At 38.1% G+C, this 23,936-nt stretch overlaps 1 protein-coding gene across 3 annotated transcripts in view; it reads left to right on the top strand.

Moving 5' to 3' along the window:
• Positions 1-23,936, top strand: part of dclk1a (doublecortin-like kinase 1a) — a 55,734-nt gene that overhangs the window by 5,218 nt on the left and 26,580 nt on the right. For 2 of the 3 annotated variants that reach the window (XM_084104356.1, XM_084104359.1), the window contains exons 4-5: positions 19,142-19,241; positions 21,612-21,719. In XM_084104356.1, coding sequence (XP_083960482.1) covers positions 19,142-19,241; positions 21,612-21,719 — 208 coding nt within the window. The remainder of the gene's footprint in view (positions 1-19,141; positions 19,242-21,611; positions 21,720-23,936) is intronic. The other variant, XM_084104357.1, reaches the window with a different exon arrangement.

Below are 23,936 nucleotides of genomic sequence, written 5' to 3'. Positions count from 1 at the left end.
TAATTTAATGCACTGTTTTGTAGCAAATTATATTATCAGGATAACATTTTGAGTACAAATTTTTCAAATGTATTTATATTTATTAAAATGTATTTTATATTTGTATTTGGTTTGTCCCCTTTATCACTCAAGCTACATGAGCTTCAGTTTGAGAATGAGAATTGAGCATCATGTGCTTCATTGGAAGGAAATGTGACTTTTTGTTACAAAGGAGTCACATGACTAATGTCTCAAGTTTGCTTATTTGATTAGTAGCCTAGAATCTTAATTTTTTCTTATACATTTGACATCATAATGTTTTTCATTCAAAATCTAAATCCTAAAACCTTCTATTTATTTCCAGGTTTAAATTTAAATTTAAATCCCAGATATTCCAGTGTATGAATGGCACTGTACATGAACATCTCTGAACGTGTCTCTGCTCAGCCAGGTAAAATGTGCAAATAAGGAGACGCCATTTGGCTGAAATTCATTAAAAACTAATTAATCTGCACATGGATCTGTTACCTCTCTTCATTCATATCTGTGCTGGCGGCTCTGCCAGTGTCTCAGATCTTCAGACTTCATCTTTTCTATTTGAAAACCCTCTAAATCACCTTGAATTTGGAAAACTGGAGCATAGACAGATTGGAATTGCAGATGCTTCATAGAATGTGCAGTCGTGCATAAGACGATTTATTGGCTTTTTAGAGTAGCTGTATTGAGTAACAAATATGTATTTCAAAAATAAAATGAAATCCTTTCAGTTACATGAAACATTATTCAAAAAAGACGTTCTCCCTCTGGTATAATCTGATAGCAGAGGTTATGCAGTAAGGCATCAAAGCCCTGGTCTCCATCCAGATAAAGTAAGAGCATTATGGCTAGCATTATTTTTAGAACAAGGATCGATTGGGCCTGAGGGAGCCGTCTATTGAACAAGCCTGGCCAGACACAGATACAGCACACGATTTTGTCCTGATACAATTATGAACAGAAGCAACAGAAACCAGGAAGGAGAGACAAAGGGAGAAAGTAAAAGGAGATAGAAGAAGGATCTATGTGGGTTAGAGAAAAAAAGATGAACGCATAACAAGTGAAACAGGAGGTGGAGGAGTTCAGGTGTACAATCAACAAAGCAATAAAAGTAAAATTTCCTGTTTTTTGTTCAGTTTGAATGCAGGATCCAGGTGTGGACGCAGATATGTCAACATTATTGTTGCTGTGCTTGAATTACAAAAGTAAATCTGTGGATGATTAATGGAATTTCTAAAGCAATTTTTAGATAACTTCAGTGTTGTTGAAGCATGAAGTAATTCATTATCTTCTACATTACAGGACTGTGCTGTTTTTTTTTGTTTTTTTTGTTGGATGCATCAATGCATCATTGCAGCCTTTTTGCGCTTGGCTCATATTGTTTTTGCAAAGTTTACCAAAAAATTTCTGATTTTTCTTCAGAAAATCCATGTACATTACATTTTATGTGCTAAGTGAGAGTTTGGTAATAGAGCTGAGTCAGGATATTATTCAACAAACCATACGTTTTAGCATTTTCAGCTGTGTTAATATATGTAAATGAACCTGCCTGTGCCATATGAAAGAAAAATATGGATTTCTGCTTTCAGTTTTGTGAATTAAAACATGTTTATCTCCTGCCCTGGTTCAGTATAATGTAAAATGTACTCCAAACAGAGATGCATATTTCAGAGAAAGCAGAGAGAAATGCCTTGAGTTGATTGGAAAGCTAATTATAAATGGACTGCAGTCTGATTACTCACATGGGAGGAAGGTTAAGGATGAACGTGATTGAAAAATTGTAAATGTGTTTCTTCAAGCTACAGATCCTGTTGGTTACTTGGTTGTCGTATGGCAAATGTGTGTTCCTTCTGTTCATGCGAGTCTGAATTCATATATCTGACAACAGGCCTTGACATCTTCAGTGATTTATTCATTATAACAGAACCAACATCTGCCTCTCTGATGTCTGTAGCACCTGTCGTGATTGTAAAAATAGACATCAGATGCTAGAATGCATATGAGACGCATGTAGCCTATGTCTCTATGTGGAAATTAAATGTGAATGAATGGAAAAAGCTCAGGATCATGAGAGATCTGGGTTTTTGGGTCTTTGCGTGAGTCTCATGGCACCTTTCTGATAACCTGTATAATGAGGCCAGAGACAGTAGATCAAGGTCTTATTCCATCTTCCTACATATGGTGAGACTTCTCTCTGGAGTTTTACTATAGGAAGTGAAGTATGGGTTGTGACAGGTTTTATGGTGTAAAACGCAGTGATGTTGTACCAGAATAGAGCAAAACATACTACGGCTCTATATAAATGTGTGTGTGCTTGAATGCTGTGTGAGTTATCATCTAAGAGACCTCACTAAAAACACGGTTGGCATTTATAGGATGAAAATTGTCAGTGGCATGCCATTTATAAACTATTTCTGGAGTGATTTCATGAAAAAAGATCTGTGGAATTCTGTGGGTTATGTTGATTTGAAGATGATTAGTGTTAAATAGAGCTGGTAATACACTACCACTAAAAAAGTGTGGGGTCAGTACAGTTGTTTGACAGAAATCAATGCTTTTATTCAGCAAGGATGCATAAAATTGTTCTTCGAACAATCATGAAAAAATGCATCACGGTTTCCACAAAAATATTAAGCAGCAAAACTGTTTTCAACACTGATAAAAATTGGTGTCTTGAATGATTAGAATGATTTCTGAAGGATCATGTTACACTGAAGACTGGAGTAATGATGCTGAAAATGCAGCTTTGCCATCACAGGAATAAAATACATTTTAAAAATGTTAAAACCGAAAACAGCAATTTAAACTTGCAATAATATTTCACAATATTACTATTTTTGCTATTATATATTTACGATTTATTTTTGCCTTGGTGAGCAAAAACCTTATAAAACATTAAAAAATATCTTACCAACTGGAAACCTTTGAACGGAAGTGTACATTCTTATTGGCTGATAAAAGTGTCAGTTTAATATCAGCAGAAATGATCAGAGTTTTTGCGCACATATTATTTGCAGTCTTAATTATTGGTATGAAATATGTGTTTATTAGTGATGTCCATGTTATAATCGCTCTTGAAATATAAAACCCAACATTGTGCTACAGTTAAACCACCTTACTATTGGAACTTTTTTAAACTTTTTTTTGGGGATAGTTTAGCTTTTAAATGTCTATTTTTAGCTAGATTTGCGACACCCGAATGAGTACCATAGAGAGATGGGGATCATTCCTTTTGACTAGAGCTTGTAACCAACCTAGTTACCACCCAGAACACCCTAGCTACCACAAAGCAACATCCCGCCAACTATCCACAACACATTAGTATCCCACGGTAGGACGAGTTTGACAAGCATCACTAGTTTATTGATTGATTCAGGTGCTTTGCATATAGATAGTTCCGAATTACATAAGTTTCCTGTGCCTCATCTGATTTGTCCCCTCAGATGGCCACTGACCTGGATCCTGGACCTGGATCCATTTCTGGTTCTACTGAGTGCAGACTCAGAGTTTTGCTTGTGGTGCAATGCTTCTGGAGGACACTGCTGACAGACGGAGCAAAGAGGGCATGCAGCTGAAATTCACAATTAACGTGTCAGAACTTAACCCGTTTTACCATCGTCAACATTATGCGGTGTACTAGTGCAGTGTTGGTTTGTCTTTCCTCACAAAGGACAGGACTTTGGACATGAGCTAATTTTATCCATGCTTTTTGTTTCCTTATGATCTCTCCTTCCAAAGAAACTGATCACCCCCCACCCCCCCCCCAACAGTTTCTATGACGATGTGATCCAGTTGCTTAGTAACGGCCTGAGCCTTTGTGACGTCACTGTGGGCAGTAGTGTGTGTCGGAGTGTGTGGGGAGTTCAGTCTGAGGGAGAGGTAGACGTACGATAAGTGGTTTAGGACATTGCTCTCTTGTTCTTATCCGTTAAGCCTATATTTACACACACACATGCACACTTACACACACACACAGACACATAAATAACCAGGCAGACGTGTCCTGCATACTGCAACTGATTCGTAATGACCTGTGGCATATGCTTCAGGCCGAGGCAGAGACATAGCAGGCATGTAATCGGCAATCACTCATGTGTTCGCTCTTCCTGGAGTTTGTCATACGGACATAACAGATTTTCCGCCCCATTGCATACGCACACCCTGCTTAATTAACCATGTGTTTCAGTCTCCATTGTCTGGAGGGCCATTTACCCCCTTTCAAGCTCTCCTCACCTCTCGTTCCCCTCCTCTCCAATGAAAGGGCCAGATATTCTGCCTTTGGCATATGGTCTCACTGTCCCCAGTTTTTGCAGTCAGCAGAATTTCTGCTGTTAAATCCATATTAAAATCCAAATCTGGATTAACAACCCAATCTAGGACTGAAGTTTAATCTGGGTTTCAGTTATGTTCTCATGTATTGTATTTAGTAAAAACTAAAAAGGGCAAATTTCACCACTTTTGTACTGTACGTGGTGCTAAATGTGCTGCAATAGCGCTGTGCTGCATTAAAAAAACAAGTCATTGTCATTTCTGTCATCATTTACTCACCCTCAGGTTGTTCCAAACCCGTATAAATTTCTTTCTTCTGCTTAACACAAAGGAAGTTATTATGAAGAATATGGGTAACCAAACAGTTGATGGACCCACTGACTTTCATAGTATAGAAAAAAAATGACTATGGAAGTCAATGGTGCCCCACAACACTTTGGTTTCAAACATTCTTTAAAATATCTTTCGTTGTGTTCAGCAGAACAGAGACATTTATGTGGGTTTGGACCAACTTAAGGCTGGGTAAATGATGACAGAATTTTCCTTTTTGGGTGAACTATCCCTTTAATGAACACATCTCATGTTTTAAACACGTTCTGTGTGAATTAGATGCTGCAAAAGACACAAAGGCGCAATGGTCAAACACGTCCGTCTATCACCTTTACATAGAAAGAATTAGCAAAAACACATTCTCGCCAAGTACGCCAGTCTGTTGCATTTTCTGGTAACATTGAACTCACAATTGACTCATTGAGATTGAGAATTGTGCCATGCAGATTGCTTTCGACGATTTTGTGAGCATGTTTGTGTTGTTACCTTATTTGCATAATTCATTTCATAAACTTGGTGCTACAACAACACAGACAGCATTTGAAAATAAACTGCAGTGAATCCCCCCCCCCCCCCCCCCCCCACCAAAAGAAGTGCAGTTGTTGGTTTAGCTCATCCATCCTCATTTATTCTGAGTAGGGTGTAGCGTGTCAAACAGCAGGTATCTAGAGATCTGATTTTAGTCAGTCTGCTGCTTTTGCTGAGTCACTCCAACCAGGTGTGTGTGTATACAAGTATGTGAACTTTTGAGTCAACAGCTTGTGTTGGGGCATGAAAGCACCGTGTGTGTGTGTGTTTGCTCAGCAAATGAGCTCTCAATGCAAATAATTTTAATGTGGGTCTGCTGCCAAAACCGCGCATAATGGAAGCCAAACTTTTAGGGGCATTTATATCTGTCTTGTTAACTCGTGCACCCCTACTGGCTTTATTTTTTCATGTTCTGTTTTTCATTACTCTTTTGTAATGTTGTGTATTGCATAAGTGTTGCTGCTTTAAATGCTCTTAGATGACTTTGAAAATGATCTCTTTGAGAAACGCTCATAATTAATTCATCATAATCATCATTATCACACCCTTATCTTTTAATGTGTTCTGTAATAATAACATCCACACTGAACTTTCTAATGAGAGACTATCTGGTGAGACTATCATCAAAGAGAGAGCGAAGAAACTGAGAGAACAGTCTGATCATCTGAAGCTGCTACTTTTCCTGTAGCCTTTTCTCGGAGGACATGATTTTTTATCGTTCGCCGCAGTTCTGTAATAATAAAACTAATCCTGATCTCCTCCCACTTCTGGCATAGAATCTGTCTTATGTAATTGAGATCTTATGTAACTGCTCTTGTAGTCTGCTTGGCATTTAGCAGGCCTGATTTAGGAGATAAAGATGGCAGCTAATTCATCTGAAGAAGCAGACAGTGACTTTATTAGGGCTGTTCCCATGACTCCTGGTGCTCTTAAAGGAACAGTGCACACAAATATGAGACTTCTGTCACTGTTTACCACTTATCATTTCAACCATACATGATTTTCTTCCGTGAAACATAAAGGAGATATTGGGTAAAATGTTTAGGCTGCTCTTGCTTTAAAAATTACCCCCCAAAAAGCATAATAAAAGCAGATGTCCAATAGTCATACAATAGTTTTGTGTGAGGAACAGACTAAAATTTACACGACTTTGGGGATTTTTTTTATGTTTTTGAAAGAAGTCTCTTATGCTGACCAAGGCAGCTCCAGTCTTTAGTGTCACATGATCCTTCAGAAATCATTCTGATTTGTGCGTCTTAATATTTTTGTGAATGTGAAAAACATTGCATCAAACATAGTGACATGCATCTTAAAGTGACATATTTTCAATGTTATGAAAGCTGTTATTGAGCTGCAAAGGTGTGATTTCAGAAGTCTTCACAAGTCATACGGACAAGTTTAAAGTGTAAGTTCATGAAATGAACATTTTGTCATTAATTACTCACCCTCATGTCGTTCCAAACCAGTAAGACTTTTGTTCATCTTCGGAACACAAATGAAGATCCTCATTGGTTCTCGTTGAAGCTCAAACGTGCTGCGTAACACAAGAATGAACCTCATTGGTTCTTGCACGTCAAGCAAACATGCTTGAGTTTCCGTTTACCAAAACTGATGTGTGAGTTGATGAATGTTTATATGTGAATAAAAGCCTAAATTAAATCTGTGCATCATATAAAGCGTTAAAGTGGTATTTGCGTAGCTGTCAATGGAGGGACAGAAAGCTCTCCGATTTCATCAAAAAGATCTTCATTTGTGTTCTGAAGATGAACGAAAGTCTTATGGGTTTGGAATGACATGAGAGAGTAATTCATTTTTGGGTGAACTATCCCTTTAATGGTGCTTTTGTGATGCTATTTTGTTCTTTTTGGAGCATGAGAGATCACATAGTTTCATTATATGGAAAAACAAGAACGTGAACATCCTGCCTTACATCTCCTTTTGTGTTCCACAGAAGAAAGAAAGTCCTGGACCTAAAAGATGTACCTATGACATAAAACTATGTCATCAGGTTCAAATTTGACATTATCAAATGTCAGGGCGTCAAATTCATCTCATCCGAATGCAAAACAAGCTAAAGACATCAGTTATTTTGAACGCTGTGCGGAGGCTTGAGGAACACTCAGATGGAGGTGGGCATTACTTCAATCTGTTGTCTGATAAGCTTCTTCTGCTTAAGGACCAGCCTGTTTTGATGAGACACGAGCCTCCCACGATCATAATGCTGTCATACCGCCTCATTTTGTTAGGCCTTCTTTTCTTCCCTCACTCCCTCTACGCACATTTACACACACAAACACCCACACAAACACGCACATATGTGTGTAGGATGGCTGTATATGAGCTTGCGGTGTGATGTTCTACATTTCTACCCCTACAGACTCCCTGCTGCTTTACACACGCACGCATGTGCAGGTCTGTGGGCGTCCACATGGGCTGAGGATGAGTGTGAAAGCATGAGCTGGCATCTCGTTGGATCCTTCATGCGGGTCACATTACTTCACCTATGTCATGGCAACAGACATGTCCTCTTGACCGGGACAACTAATCTGGGTCCCATCACCTGATACCGACGGGATTAACCACCAGTCTGGTACTTGCACTTTAACCCTGAATGAGTACTTTGAGAAAGTAAGGGAGGAGACGCTTTTGCCCTTGTTTTTGTTTGTGTCTATTGCTGCACTTTTGAGGCACTTGTTATTTCTCTCCACATTTGACTGCAAACATAGCTTGTTTCTGTCTCTTGCCAGCAAACACATGGTATAACATCTTGTGGGTCTATTCGCTTTGTCGATTGGAAAAAAATGTCTCTGTTGCAGTGCTAGACGCTCAGCACCAAGGACAGCGCCGCTCAGCATAGTGAGGTTACCCGAGGGCTGTCTGTGAAATGCCGCAGTGTTTAGAGTTGATGTGTGTAGAATATTTTCAGCTTTCTCGGTTTAATATGCAGATACTACTATCAGTAATCTGTTTGTAGGTTCCCTGAAAAGTAAAAACACTGGCTCTGATCGGCCTGACATAGCAACCCTGGCTCAACCAATGGCATGAGTTTGGGGCGGGGCTTTCTGTTTGTCCAACCAATGACTGTATGGTGCTGCTCTCACAAACATTTACATATTTTAGCCTCTCACTAACATTCATGTATTTGAAGACAGTTTATATAAATAGTTTTAAAGGTCAACATGGCATAAAAATGTACTGTTTTTATTTTCTTAATACACATTATTGTTCTTTTTGTGGACCTGTGATATTTTAGTATTATTTATTTATTGTTATAGTATTCATTAATATTTTGAATTAGCTTTTAATATTTTAGATTTTAGTTTAAGTTTAGTAATTATGTTTTTTTATTAAATATTTTTATTTATTTTTCATTTTATTTTATTTCAGTTTTAGTTTTTAGTCATTTGAGTGCTTCAACTTGTTTTTATTTCAGCTATCTGCCAAGGCAACATTTCACATTTTTGTTGTTGTTGTTTTTTCTTTAAGTTTTCATCTATTATTCATGTATTTTATTATTTCAGCTTTCATTCAATTAACAAAAACTTGTTTAATAGCATTGTTATAAATAAAAAAACCTTCCAATTTTTTTTTACATTTTGACTGTACACTCAAAATTAGATAAATAATATATTTCTTAATAATCCAGTGATCACTCTGAGAATAATGCAAACCACACTATGTTTAAATGAAACCTGACCAAGAACAACTAAAACACAGGGCTATAAATACAGGGTTAAAACAAAGGAAACCAAGACACGGGTGAGAATAATACATAACTATAGAAACAAACAAGGACATAACTAGTAACCGAAACTAAACAAAGCAGGGAAACAGGAACTAAAGGAAGCAAAACAGAATATCAACATAAGAGTCCTTAGAACAAAACATAAACCTGACATACTGTAGGCCTACATTTAAGATTTATGTATTTGAATTGCATATAAAATTTCCATCCATTTTGATTACAAATCTTTAACACATTGTTTATTTAACATAAACTAATAAACTTCATGTGATGCATACATAAATGAAACAGGAAGAAACAGGTAAGATTCCTGTAATAGTAGTAATAAACTGAATGTGTTTTAAATACACAATAACCAGATTCATGGTGATTTTAAATATTTTGAATAAATGTATTTTGAAAATATGATTATTTAAATAAAATCAAACTGATGCAAACAGTTCAAATTGTTTACTGCCTTGGGCTAATATCATGACATGTCCAGATTTTGCAGAGTTAGGGGTCAACATATTTTGTTGATCCTGGAACAACATTCCTGTCCCAAAATGTAATCCTAACCATAACCATAATCCTAAACCTAACCCTGCCCTTAAATTATGCCTAAAATCAGAGGGAAATGATAGGTGAATAACACTGATATAGAAGCACCTCAGCCTGCATGGTTGTAAGCCTAAACTTGACATAAACTGTAAATTTGTCCCTCAAATCTGATTGGTTGATTGGAATGTTGATCCAGGATCAACAAAGATGTTGATAGAACATGTTGCATTTGGTAAAATCAGGTTCTGCCATATATCATGCCATGTTAAAGAAAAAATATCTGGTTGGTGATCAGCTTTCCCACTTTCTCATACCAAAATAATGTAATATTTTTACATCACCTTAATTTTGGATTATTTTTGGATCTTTTTTTTTGTCCTTCATATTGTCCTCCTTTTTGATGACGTCTGTACTTGTGCAGATATAACCCAGACTGGCCTCACTTTCTGTTCAGTTCCTCAAGTAGTTCCAAACATTTTGTACAGAATTCTGTTCCTCTGTGAAACTTTCCTGAGAGTGATTAAAAATAGCACATCACAGTTTTTTTTTTCTTGCTGAATTAGCAGAGCCGAGGGTGAGAAAAAGATGGAGCATCTGTACTGCAGCAAAACACTGCCTTTAAGAGACATTTCAAAACACAAAATTTAGTTTATTTATTCAGTGGGGTCCAAATTAGATCAGCATTTTAAGTTTTTGTTCCAAAAAACATCCTATTCATCTTAAGTTGACATTTATTATTTTATTATTATTTTACGTTACAGAGTATCTTTGTTTTAAACTGTTCAATTTCTATGTCAAAATATTATAATTTTATATTATAATATTATAATTGAATTTAAATATAATTTATATAATTAATAATTTGAAACATGTACTGCTCATGCTAATAAGGGTGCTGTATAAGACACATTTTCCGACCTAGTTTTGTGCGTGAAAGAGTAATGAAAAATGTATGTTTGAGTGTTTTATTACTGACATTGAAGTTTTGAATCAATAAATATCAAGTTTGCCAGATAATTTTTATTAGATTTACATGCAAAAATATGGCCAGTTTCATTGCTGTTCTTGTTTTCTTAGTGTATGTAAACAGCGACACCTAGTAGTCTCATAAATCATTGCACTATTTAATTTAGGTAAATACTCTATTCTAGTAATGAATTTAACAGGCACATATTCACTGCAAATAATAAAGAGTATTCAATGTTTTGAATAGACCTTATTCAGAGCAGCGCCATGACAGGAAAGCGAGGCTGTGAGAGAAAGACTTACCGTGTTCTCAATGGCATACGCTGTAAAAAGCTGTATAAAGCTCCAACATCACTTATAATTTCCCACAGCTCATATTGTTATATGTTATATATTAAATATATTTTTGCTGAGTTTCGTAAACAGAACAATCCATTCCCGTAAAAAAATCAAAGATGGCGCTGCTGTGAATAAGGTCTGTTGCTCTACAGCAGCACAACAGAAGACAAATCCATCATGCGCTACCCCACATTTTCCTCTAGATGGCGCAATTGAAGCATTGCAAAACGGGAACTAACTATCCAGTTACCTTTGGGGGGAGACTGTGCCCATCTAACCTGCAAAACATACCATTTTAATTTAATAATTTATGCTTTCTTTCAGGGAAAATAATTAAGAATTTAAAATTTTGAAGTTTATTGCATGCTTAATGGAAAATTAAACAAAAAATATTTAATTTAACGTCCTTGCCAAACTTTTAACATCTCCATCAAAGCTGCTGTTCAGAAATAATCCATGTTATAAGCACTTAATCTTTGGATATCTCTGCCATTTATTGTGCCAGCTTGATCACTTTGTCTGTTCCACTTAGAGAAACAGAGAACTTCTGATCACAGTCGTTGCATAAGCGAACTTGTTTTTACATTTCTTTGCGACATCAAAGCTACTTTTTCGCTCTGGGAGACAGCTATCTCCGTCAGCCTGTGTTTGACGCTTTCCTGCTTCCATCTCTCTTACTTTCTCACTCTCTTTTCGCACATCACCTTCATCCCAGAGGTCTTTCCGATCCGTGGCGTGCCCTGATGTGGAACCGCTTGGTGAAAAACATCAGAAAAATTCTGATCCTTAAGGCCGGAGCTCCTGCTGTTTTGGACATATAGTTCTCAGAACAGTCCCTTTTATCCTCCTCTTCTTTTTCTTGTATCTTAGTAGCCTACACCACATGTTGTAAACTGTGCCATGCCATTTAACTAATGTTGTTTGCGCCTGAAAATGCCATAAATTGATCTGCATTAATCTGTGACTTCTGTGACATTTAACTCTAGTTATTGAACTTTGCTGCATAATTCATCTGTTTGTGCTGAATGATACATCAAATTGTGCAGCTTGTTGAGGAGAAGTGTGCTATTACATTTGCAAGCAATCAGACTTACAATTTGTTTTCTGAGTGCTTAGCATGCTGCTATAGGCAATTGTGTTCTGAATGGATTAAAGGGTTAGTTCACCAAAAACATTTCTTTAATTACACTCTCATGTTGTTCCAAACCCTTAAGACTTTCGTTCATCTTCGGAACACAAATGAAGATCTTTTTGATTAAATCTGAGAGCTTTCTGTCCCTCTATTGACAGCTACGCAACTACCACTTTGACGCTTCAAAAAGTTCATAAAGAGATCGTAAAAATAATCCATATGAATTTTCTGAAGAAACTTGATTGCTATATGATGAACAGATTTAATTTAGGCTTTTATTCACATATAAATATTGATAAGCGAACATAAACAGAAGCGCAACCGAACATGCTTGATGTGCAAGAACAAACCACATTGGTTCTTGCAGAAGCTAAAAGTGCTGTGTAATACGAGAATGAACTTAATTGGTTCTAGAAGAAGCTAAAAGTGCTGCGTAACACACAAGAATGAAACTCATTGGTTCTTGCAGAAGCTCAAATGTGCTGTGTAATATGAGAATGAACCTTATTGGTTCTTGAGGAAGCTAAAAAAGCTGCGTAACACACGAGAATGAACCTCATTGGTTCTTGAGGAAGCTAAAAGTGCTGCGTAACACACAAGAATGAACCTCATTGGTTCTTGCGGAAGCTCAAATGTGCTGTGTAATACAAGAATGAACTTAATTGGTTCTTGCGGAAGCTCAAATGTGCTGCGTAACACACAAGAATGAACCTCATTGGTTCTTGTGGAAGCTCAAATGTGCTGTGTAATACAAGAATGAACTTAATTGGTTCTAGAAGAAGCTAAAAGTGCTGCGTAACGCACAAGAATGAACCTCATTGGTTCTTGCAGAAGCTCAAATGTGCTGTGTAATATGAGAATGAACCTCATTGGTTCTTGAGGAAGCTAAAAGTGCTGCATAACACACAAGAATGAAACTCATTGGTTCTTGCAGAAGCTCAAATGTGCTGTGTAATATGAGAATGAACCTCATTGGTTCTTGAGGAAGCTAAAAGTGCTGCATAACACACAAGAATGAACCTCATTGGTTCCTGCGGAAGCTCAAATGTGCTGCGTAACACAAGAATGAACTTAATTGGTTCTAGAAGAAGCTAAAAGTGCTGCGTAACACACAAGAATGAACCTCATTGGTTCTTGTGGAAGCTCAAATGTGCTGTGTAATACAAGAATGAACCTCATTGGTTCTTGTGGAAGATCAAATGTGCTGTGTAATACAAGAATGAACTTAATTTGTTCTAGAAGAAGCTAAAAGTGCTGCGTAACACACGAGAATGAACCTCATTGGTTCTTGAGGAAGCTAAAAGTGCTGCGTAACACACGAGAATGAACCTCATTGGTTCTTGAGGAAGCTAAAAGTGCTGCGTAACACACAAGAATGAACCTCATTGGTTCTTGCGGAAGCTCAAATGTGCTGTGTAATACGAGAATGAACTTAATTGGTTCTAGAAGAAGCTAAAAGTGCTGCGTAACACACAAGAATGAAACTCATTGGTTCTTGCAGAAGCTCAAATGTGCTGTGTAATATGAGAATGAACCTCATTGGTTCTTGAGGAAGCTAAAAGTGCTGTGTAACACACAAGAATTAACCTCATTGGTTCCTGCGGAAGCTCAAATGTGCTGCGTAACACAAGAATGAACTTAATTGGTTCTAGAAGAAGCTAAAAGTGCTGCGTAACACACAAGAATGAACCTCATTGGTTCTTGTGGAAGCTCAAATGTGCTGTGTAATACAAGAATGAACCTCATTGGTTCTTGTGGAAGATCAAATGTGCTGTGTAATACAAGAATGAACTTAATTTGTTCTAGAAGAAGCTAAAAGTGCTGCGTAACACACGAGAATGTACCTCATTGGTTCTTGAGGAAGCTAAAATGTGCTGTATAATACGAGAATGAACTTAATTGGTTCTAGAAGAAGCTAAAAGTGCTGCGTAACACACAAGAATGAACCTCATTGGTTCTTGCAGAAGCTCAAATGTGCTGTGTAATATGAGAATGAAACTCATTGGTTCTTGAGGAAGCTAAAAAAGCTGTGTAACACACAAGAATGAACCTCATTGGTTCTTGCGGAAGCTCAAATGTGCTGTGTAACACACAAGAATTAACCTCATTGGTTCCTGCGGAAGCTCAAATGTGCTGTGTAATACGAGAATGAACTTAATTGGTTCTAGAAGAAGCTAAAAGTGCTGCGTAACACACGAGAATGAACCTCATTGGTTCTTGAGGAAGCTAAAAGTGCTGTGTAACACACAAGAATGAACCTCATTGGTTCTTGTGGAAGATCAAATGTGCTGTGTAATACAAGAATGAACTTAATTGGTTCTAGAAGAAGCTAAAAGTGCTGCATAACACACGAGAATGAACCTCATTGGTTCTTGTGGAAGCTCAAATGTGCTGTGTAATATGAGAATGAACTTAATTGGTTCTAGAAGCTAAAAGTGCTGCGTAACACACGAGAATGAACCTCATTGGTTCTTGAGGAAGCTAAAAGTGCTGTGTAACACACAAGAATGAACCTCATTGGTTCTTGTGGAAGATCAAATGTGCTGTGTAATACAAGAATGAACTTAATTGGTTCTAGAAGAAGCTAAAAGTGCTGCATAACACACGAGAATGAACCTCATTGGTTCTTGTGGAAGCTCAAATGTGCTGCGTAACACGAGAATGAACTTAATTGGTTCTAGAAGCTAAAAGTGCTGCGTAACACACAAGAATGAACCTCATTGGTTCTTGCGGAAGCTCAAATGTGCTGTGTAACACACAAGAATGAACCTCATTGGTTCTTGCGGAAGCTCAAATGTGCTGTGTAACACACAAGAATGAACCTCATTGGTTCTTGCGGAAGCTCAAATGTGCTGTGTAACACGAGAATGAACTTAATTGGTTCTAGAAGCTAAAAGTGCTGCGTAACACACAAGAATGAACCTCATTGGTTCCTGCGGAAGCTCAAATGTGCTGTGTAACACAAGAATGAACCTCATTGGTTCTAGTGGAAGCTCAAATGTGCTGTGTAATACGAGAATGAACTTAATTGGTTCTAGAAGAAGCTAAAAGTGCTGCGTAACACACAAGAATGAACCTCATTGGTTCTTGTGGAAGATCAAATGTGCTGTGTAATACAAGAATGAACTTAATTGGTTCTAGAAGAAGCTAAAAGTGCTGCATAACACACGAGAATGAACCTCATTGGTTCTTGTGGAAGCTCAAATGTGCTGCGTAACACGAGAATGAACTTAATTGGTTCTAGAAGCTAAAAGTGCTGCGTAACACACAAGAATGAACCTCATTGGTTCTTGCGGAAGCTCAAATGTGCTGTGTAACACACAAGAATGAACCTCATTGGTTCTTGCGGAAGCTCAAATGTGCTGTGTAACACACAAGAATGAACCTCATTGGTTCTTGCGGAAGCTCAAATGTGCTGTGTAACACGAGAATGAACTTAATTGGTTCTAGAAGCTAAAAGTGCTGCGTAACACACAAGAATGAACCTCATTGGTTCCTGCGGAAGCTCAAATGTGCTGTGTAACACAAGAATGAACCTCATTGGTTCTAGTGGAAGCTCAAATGTGCTGTGTAATACGAGAATGAACTTAATTGGTTCTAGAAGAAGCTAAAAGTGCTGCGTAACACACAAGAATGAACCTCATTGGTTCTTGAGGAAGCTAAAAGTGCTGCGTAACACACGAGAATGAAAGTCATTGGTTCTTGCAGAAGCTCAAACGTGCTGTATAATACGAGAATGCTTGAGCTTCCGTTTACCAAAATTGATGTGTGAGTTGATGAATGTTTATATGTGAATAATAGCCTACATTAAATCTGTATCATATAAAGCGATCGTGTCTCTTCAGAAAATTTAGACTAAAGCTCTCAATGCATAGGGATTCGTTTTACAATCTCTTTATTAACTTTATGCAGTGTAAAAGCGGTAGTTTCGTAGCTGTCAATAAAGGGACAGAAAGCTCTCAGATTTCATCAAAAATATTTTTGTTTATGTTTCAAAGATGAACGAAAGTCCTACGGGCTTGGAACGACATGAGGGCGAGTAATTAATGACAGAATTTTCATTTTTGGGTGAACTATCCTCTTAAACAAATCATTAAAAACACTTTTGTAGCTTGTTGAGAAGAATTTTGCTACAACACCTTAGCAACTGCCTGAGCTAAAGCACTCAGAATACCTTTGCAACTGCCCAGCAACATGACTAAACCAGTGGCAAGGCCAGAAATTTTAAATTGAGTGGATCTTGGAGAGAAACAAGGTGGACCAGTGCCTAAATTAAGGCATTAAATATTAGTTAAATGTGATTTATTGTCAGCCAACAGCGTTAAAGATTTCTATTTACAACATGTTTTTGCATCAAGGAGACAGGGATAGCTGCAGGTCGGAGAAATTGGCGTGCCGAAAGGTTTCTCATTGGTGAAAGGAGCTTCTAGTTGACAACTGTGTTGGCCAATCAGTGTTAACCATACCTCATTTCTTTAGACTGGAAGAAGATGGCAATAAGACGTGGTGTGATGCTGTATATCATAGATCTGTGTATTACATTAAGGGCTGTCGATTTTCCGCATTAATTTGGTTAGATTAATTATGGGGAAAATAACGCGTTAAAAGTATTAGTGCATTTAACGCACCCAACCCCGGCTCAGACCTGTACATCATCTTACATTGCACACAGTTGCTTAGTGACGAACAAGATGCAGGGCAATGACTGACTTTGTGATGAAGTCTATTAGAATGCAGTTATATGCCCCTAAAATTCAAGATATTGGGGGAAAAAATGTTTTTGTCTTATATTTGTATAATATAGCAATATCACACGAGCAAGAAAGCTGTGTTTACCCGAGTATCTGAACGATTGCAAATGTGGAATTGATTTTATACAACAGTTCAATAAACAAGAAGGTCATTTTGTGCTACATTTTAGACACAATATTGTTAACATTGTCTTTGCTCAATTTCGTCAATAAAAACAGTTACAACAAAGCCACTGTAGAACTGTTGTGCATCTCCGAGCAACACACAGCACAGCAGTTTTTCGTTACTGAATGAATCCCGTGTTTTTTAACAAATCGAGTGAGCCAATGATTCATAATGTCAGTCTCATTGGCTTCATTCCTAAATGAATCAGCCATTTGAATTAAAGGAATAGTTCACTTAAATTTTTTAATTCTGTCATCATTAAATCACCCTCAACCCTGTATGAATTTTTTCATCTGCTGCACACAAAGGAAGATATTTTGAAAAATGTTGGTAACCAAACAGTTGATGGACCCCATTGACTTCCATAGTAGAAAAAAAATAAATACTATGGCATGCTTATTTCATCCAATAGATCGAAAGATCTGAAAAAGTCCATACATTTACCCACCCATAGATCCTTCCCTCGAAGAAATCAGGACAGAAGTGGTTGAAAGTGGACAAAAGAGACGGATTAAAACACCAGGGGCCCTATTTTAACGATCTGAAACGCAAGTGTCAAAGCGCAAAGCGCAAGTAACTTTGTGGGCGGGTCTTGGCGCTGTTGCTATTTTCCCAGCGGGATAAATGACTCTTGCGCCAGGCGCAAATCTAAAATGGGTTGGTCTGAAGTAGCTTCATTATTCATAGGTGTGGTTTGGGCGTATCGTGAAATAAACCAATCAGAGCGACATCTCACATTCCCTTTAAGAGCAGGCGCGCTTTGTTCTAAAGCGGATTCCTATTATAACGGCGTATTTGCCAGACGCGCGCCAGGAGCGGTTCACAGCCAAGGAGAGCAACGCTCTCGTCAGGGACGTTGGGGATGGAGAAACCCACCCAAATTAACTTCGGTTAAAAAGGCGTATGATAATTTGGGTAAATGTGTAAGCTAGATGTATGCTTTTATAATAAATTGTCTATCTATCTATCTATCTATCTATCTATCTATCTATCTATCTATCTATCTATCGTAATAATATATGATTTGCAAAAATGAAAACTGCTGCTTCTGTGTAGATGAGAGAATCAAAGTGTATGCGCGTTGTGCACACGCTACATTGATTATGGCCAAGCATGCACCCTTAAAATAGCTTATGAATAACATGCGCAACGCGCCACTGACTTTAAACTATTTTTTCCTGGTTAGTGGCGCAATTGTTTTCTAAACCTGCAAAATAGCATGAAGGAACGTTTGCGCCGGAACACGCCTCCTTTTTTGCGCTGAACCGCCCAGGGAGCGCAAGTTCATTCCCTAGTTTAGCGACGTGCTTTTGTGGAGCGAAAAGCGCGCTTTGCGCGGGTGCAAAATAGGAATGATACATGCGTCGGTGTACAAAGTCAATTGCGCTGGGTGCAAGATAGGGCCCCAGGTGTCTCCCTCGTCTGCTTGTGATCCGATCGACCAACACGCATCTTAATACCAGGGGTAAACAGGGCCTAGAGAACACCTTAGAAACTACCTAGCAACATGTTAAAAATGCTCAAAACTACTTGCCAACTGCATAGAAACATGATTTAACCACTGAGAACAACTCTGTCACATTTTCTTCAAAAAATGCAAAAATTGTGTTCTCATATTCACATTTCACAAGGTATCATTTATTTTCACTTAAATCATTTTATAATAACTGGAATGACATAGCAAATAAAAATCACAATATCTGTTTCCAATCCCCTCGGAATCAAATCAAATCAAATCAAATCAATAAACTAAAATCATGTTTCTCTAAAAGTGTTTATACCCTCTTCCTTCAATTCAAACGGTGTCCATCTGGCTAATGAAAAATCATCCGTTCCCTCCATTCATGCTTTAGGGGGCTAGAAATCATACTTTGTCATAAAACAGGAATAATGTCATGGTTCTTCTCTGAAAAGGGCTTGTGTATTCCCCATGTGTGTTTTGTGCTGTGCTCAAGGCTGATTATATATGCATTTGTTTACCTTTTGTCCCCTTGATTCATTGTCTGAAATTATCAATCTTTAAAAAGGTTTTCACTGCAGCCGTCCCCATAGACGGCCAAAGGGCTGATGGGAATTGAGGCTTGGCTTGTAGATCTAACTTCTTCTTGATTAGGGGCAATCAACAGTAACAGGGCTGGTGGTTACTCATCTTAAAAAGACATTAGAGATGTGCTCAGCAAAGCCTTCTGGGTGGTGATCACGACCAAAACATCTCATTCATTTTTGAAGGAGGAAGGCTGAATCTGTGATTTGGGCTCCTTGATCATTAGGGTTTCTGTCCTGAAGCCTTTGTTTAATAGACATTCAGATGCTGTAATGGATCTAATGCTGCTAATGACTTTCTCTCTTTCCAATCGCAGGTCATGTGCCTTCAAGATTTTTTCGGGGAGGAGGACATCTACATCGCATGCGGCCCGGAGAAGTTCCGTTACCAGGATGACTTCCTGTTGGATGAGAGCGGTAAAGCTCTTCAGTAGTTTCCTTTGTGTCCATTTCAACAAAAGAACACTACATATCATGATCTCATCAGCATAAGGTCTGTGTGGATGGCATCTTCCACCTACACAGAAACTTTCTCTTTGTCCCATCTTGAATGAAGAACATCCTGTTACCATTTAGTTCATAAGCAACTTATGAATGAGTCCATTAAAAATTCATCACACAAATGTGGAATATAAAAGAAAGGCATATTCCCCCTTAACGCCTACACCAACCACTTCTGGGTTTTTGCCGTCTCCACTTAGATAGATAGATAGACCTCTCCTCTCCTCTCCTCTCCTCTCCTCTCCTCTCCTCTCCTCTCCTCTCCTCTCCTGTTTTCCTGTTGTGTTGTCATCAGGAAATGAGAATCTGTATGTGGCTCTGTCTGGTTTCCTTTCATTAATGGTGTAGAAAGACAAAGGCTGTTGCCGGTTTGACTCTTCTGTGCTGATGTGAGCTCAGTAAAGAGCAGGCGCCCCAGTTTTCTGAAGTGTATTCGGAAGAGCTCTCTCTATTATTGTTGGATGCTTTGCCCCATAATTTCCTCATTGGATGTAAAAACGATCTATCTATCTATCTATCTATCTATCTATCTATCTATCTATCTATCTATCTATCTATCTATCTATCTATCTATCTATGATTTTGGCTTGCAACGATTATTAAAATACGAAGATCAACGATTATTGTGCCGCATTACTTTCACCCCTCTTTAAATTAACTCACCGGTCTGCCCCTAAACGGTCAAATACACGCAAAATATGTCAAAATGTCGGGCTTGCCGAGTATTCACGTAAACCCAGTCGGTTATGTCTTAAGCAAACGTTAACAGTTACAGGAGAAAATAGAATGTGTATCAATATTGGATCTGTGCGTTCGTCTTAAAGTGACAGCAGCCTAATATAGGCCTACCATACAGTCTGTGTCCTTTATGTTAATCAAATAACAAAAGACAATCTATCTATCCATCTGTGTGTCTGTCTATCTCTCCATCAAAGTATCCATCTATTTGCCATCTGTCTATATTTCTGTCTGTCCATCTCTCCGTCTTTCTGCCTTTTTTATGCCCATCCACCCATCTATCTATATATCTATCTGAGCGATTAATTTATAATTCTATTTTTTTTTATAATTAGTTATTACCAGTGGCTATTACCGAATTAGAGCTGCACTGTGCAGAACAAATGTAATGAAGAATATCAGATGATTTATCATGGTGAATTAGAGCGAGTGCAGTCAATCATGAGTATAGATTTAATTATGAAGGCACTAGTAGAGGGACACGTGCCGTTCTAATGAGTTTTGAGAGAGAAACATATGAAGCATGCCGATGGCGAGATGGACGGAGCCAAAATGGCAGTCTTTGACGACAAAGATTTCCCTGAAGAACACATATTTAATATAATATGAGCAGAATGGTACCCCATAACAGCAGTTTGTCAGTGATATCCCATGTTAATTTTTATTTGATCCATAATACTCTAAGGTATTGTCGATAAAGACGATTATGTAAGGCTGTGATTAACAATTGTGAGAAAGCATCTTTTTACTGTATATAAGGAGATGATTTGTTAGTACTGGAGAGATAAGGTCTGAAACTTGCTCTCTAAATATAACTCCATGGAGACAAAGAGTAGAGTGACATCTTGCCCTTCAATAAATCCTGCCTTAATAGACTGTGGCATTTACTGTCATACCTGGTGTCACAGTTATATTGCTCTCTGAATTTATTATGTACACAGAGTTATTGCAGCAAAAGCAAAAAATGTGACAGATAAACACGGAGCATGCGAGAAGCTAAGCAGCACTTCGTCTGCAGAGAATATAATGTAATCCCCAGTCTCTGATCTGTATTTAGGGTTAAGGCACTGCCATCTTTTTGATCACACTTGCATAAATGTGCTTGAACAAGCAGACTGTTTTTGAAGGAGGATTAATTTAGTGCTTCAGTTTAAGGATTATCTTCGGGAAGAGTTTGAGTTTTAGAGGACTTTTAAAGAGGATTTGAGATGGCAATCAAACTAGAGAGTCATTTGATGGTGTGATATTAAAAACTATTGAAATAATGAAAATTAAGCAATCAGCTAGTTGACAGCATCATTTACTTACCCCCATGTCATTCCAGAACTTTCTTTCTTTCTTTCAGGACATTACGGTCTAAACAACATTGGTCTCCCTTGACATTTTTCAAAATATCTTCCTTTTTTTCTGATAGATAGCAGAAGGGCAACATACCAAATACTAAAACTTTCTGAAATGCGCATTCATTTTTCAGCTACCAAATAGTAGTACTTTCATTAGATTTTCAGACTTTTGGACTCATGTAATGTGATTTTTGTTGTGTGACAGAGTGCCGAGTAATGAAATCAACGTCCTATGGGAAGATGGGGTCTTTAAACAGAAGTTCTCCCAGAAGCTTTGCCCTTTCCAGACACAGCAAGTCTCCTTCTGGATCAGGTACTGATCATATATGCATGCGGGTTTATGCAACAGCAAATGCTTCTCTGAATAGTTTCTTGTGCACATGTGAACTCCCTTCTCAAACATTCTCTCTTTGTCGATTGAACATTTGTTAAAAGAAGATAATTAACTTCTCACATCAGATAAAAACAAACTAATAGGAAGTCATGCATGTGTGACAGCTCTCCATGCAATAAAGCACCCCTCTGTGTGTGCACCCCTGGAGCGGAGTGTGTTTGCTGGCTTCGAGGTGGAATTGCATTCAGATATAGCTGTCTGATTCAGAAGGGCACATCCCGGTAGAGAGGAGTCAAAGACGAGAGATATGAGATATTGAGGCACGGGGCGGGAAGTAGATGGGGTGATGAGAGCGAGAGAGAGAGAGAGAGAGAGAGAGAGAGAGAGAGGAGATGGAGGGGGGTAGTGTGACTCAGTCTTGCAGATCCACATCAACTGTTGTGCAATGAATACTGTTGTGTGTGTGATCTGAATTATAGGCACTATGCGGTTTGCTTTTGTTCCAGTTTGCACTGGCGATTACCATATTCAAATGCCATGTTACAATACATGCATGCTACTCCATATTCCGAAAAGCTAATAGTATTAAAGGTGTTAAAGGGTACTTTGGATTGAATGCAAAGTCTAAATTGTACTGCAAACCAGACTGTGCATCAACTACTTGCTTATTTATTCGATTTTAGGTATAAAGGTATAAATGAGTGTTTTTAGAAAACAAAATGCAGCTGTTTATGGATAAAACAAAAAAAACACATGCACTTCCTATTGATGCTTTACTGTGTATCTGTGCCCTAGTTTTCTAACAAAGACCGCCTTTGCGTCTTCACCTCTATAAGATGTGTGGCAGAGACGTCTAGAAGCTGCTGGTTGATATTTTTGTCCTGTAGCCGTTATATGATTGGTTTAAATCGTACCAGTTGAATCTCTATGAGTAGAGGTTTGGCTTAGAGTTCTATCCGGTTGTCATGGAGACGCCGGCTAAGGGAGCTGTGCCTTAGAGACAATAGAGGTGCCCATATATGGGCGTCCCTTCCTGTTTGGCAGGCTTAGTGGAAGCAGGCTCAGAGAGTGTGGCTCATCACTTCTAGTCAGGCGGCTGTTTCTCAGCAGACACTTGTAGACATGATCCATAAAAGCATGGAATCGGTTTCACTTCGAGTGATTGGTGTGCCAGTCATACATTTTCACAATACAGCCCGTTAATCCTTTAAGAAACCCTGGGGTGAGGGAGAATGTGCCAGGTTTGCAAAGGTTTCATTACTGGTCTGGTTTAAGAATGAATTTACTGCGGTCTGCAAAGTTTGATGATAGTTTCGAAATAAAGTTCTAAGAAATTAAAAAGTTGTAGACATTATGCTGGGTATGTTGATTCTTTAGCTGCCTGAGTTTTCAATCAGAAGGTCAATGGAGACCATAGGCTGTAATATAAAAAAATGGAATTTTCTTAAATTCGAATGCCATTTCTAACTATTGTCTAATGTTCTTAACCCTATAAAGCCTACTGTATTATATTTGCGGGGGGAAATTGTCAAAATTTTTAAGGGCTCTAAATTGTCTCCATGATCAAAACCTGTTGTACACTATCTTCTACATGACTTCTGATAGTTTATACTTTTTTAGCAAGTAAATGTCCACATTCATGTCGTGTCTTTTTGCTGTGAAGTTTTTCATAATATAAAAGCAAGAATAACTTTTATACTGTTAGTAATCATGTCAAGATGAACATTCACTGGACTGAAGCAACTTATAGGTTTACCTGATTATCCATAGGCTTTTGTTTATCTATTTTTGCTAATTTTGGGTCTCAGTTTGAGCTCCATATTCCAAATACTCCCAAATGTTTTGATTTTGCCTCAAGGTTCAATGAAGACCTGACGGCTGACGCACGTACAGATCCAAAATAATGTTCCTGTTACACATTTTTCCTGAACTGTTTACGACTGTGTCTATGTTATTACTCACCGAGAGCGGCATTGTGACATTATTTTTAATGTATTTGACAATTAATAAGCCGCAAAAAAGAGCTCATTTTGGCACTTGTATGTCAGAGGCGGCTTTATTATGTGTGTGCACTTCGGATGTGAGCGCAAAATCTGCGGGAAGGAGTAGAATTATGCGCAATCCCACGTCGAAATTCAGACCCGGTCATGCCAACACTATCTAACCGGAGTGAATGAGACGACTGATATTTCAGTA

This window comes from Abramis brama, assembly GCF_963993115.1.
Source record: "Abramis brama genome assembly, chromosome: 25".
Taxonomy (NCBI): Eukaryota; Metazoa; Chordata; class Actinopteri; order Cypriniformes; family Leuciscidae; genus Abramis; species Abramis brama.
The sequence above is the reverse complement of the archived record's forward strand: the minus strand, read 5'-3'. Positions and strand labels throughout refer to the sequence as shown.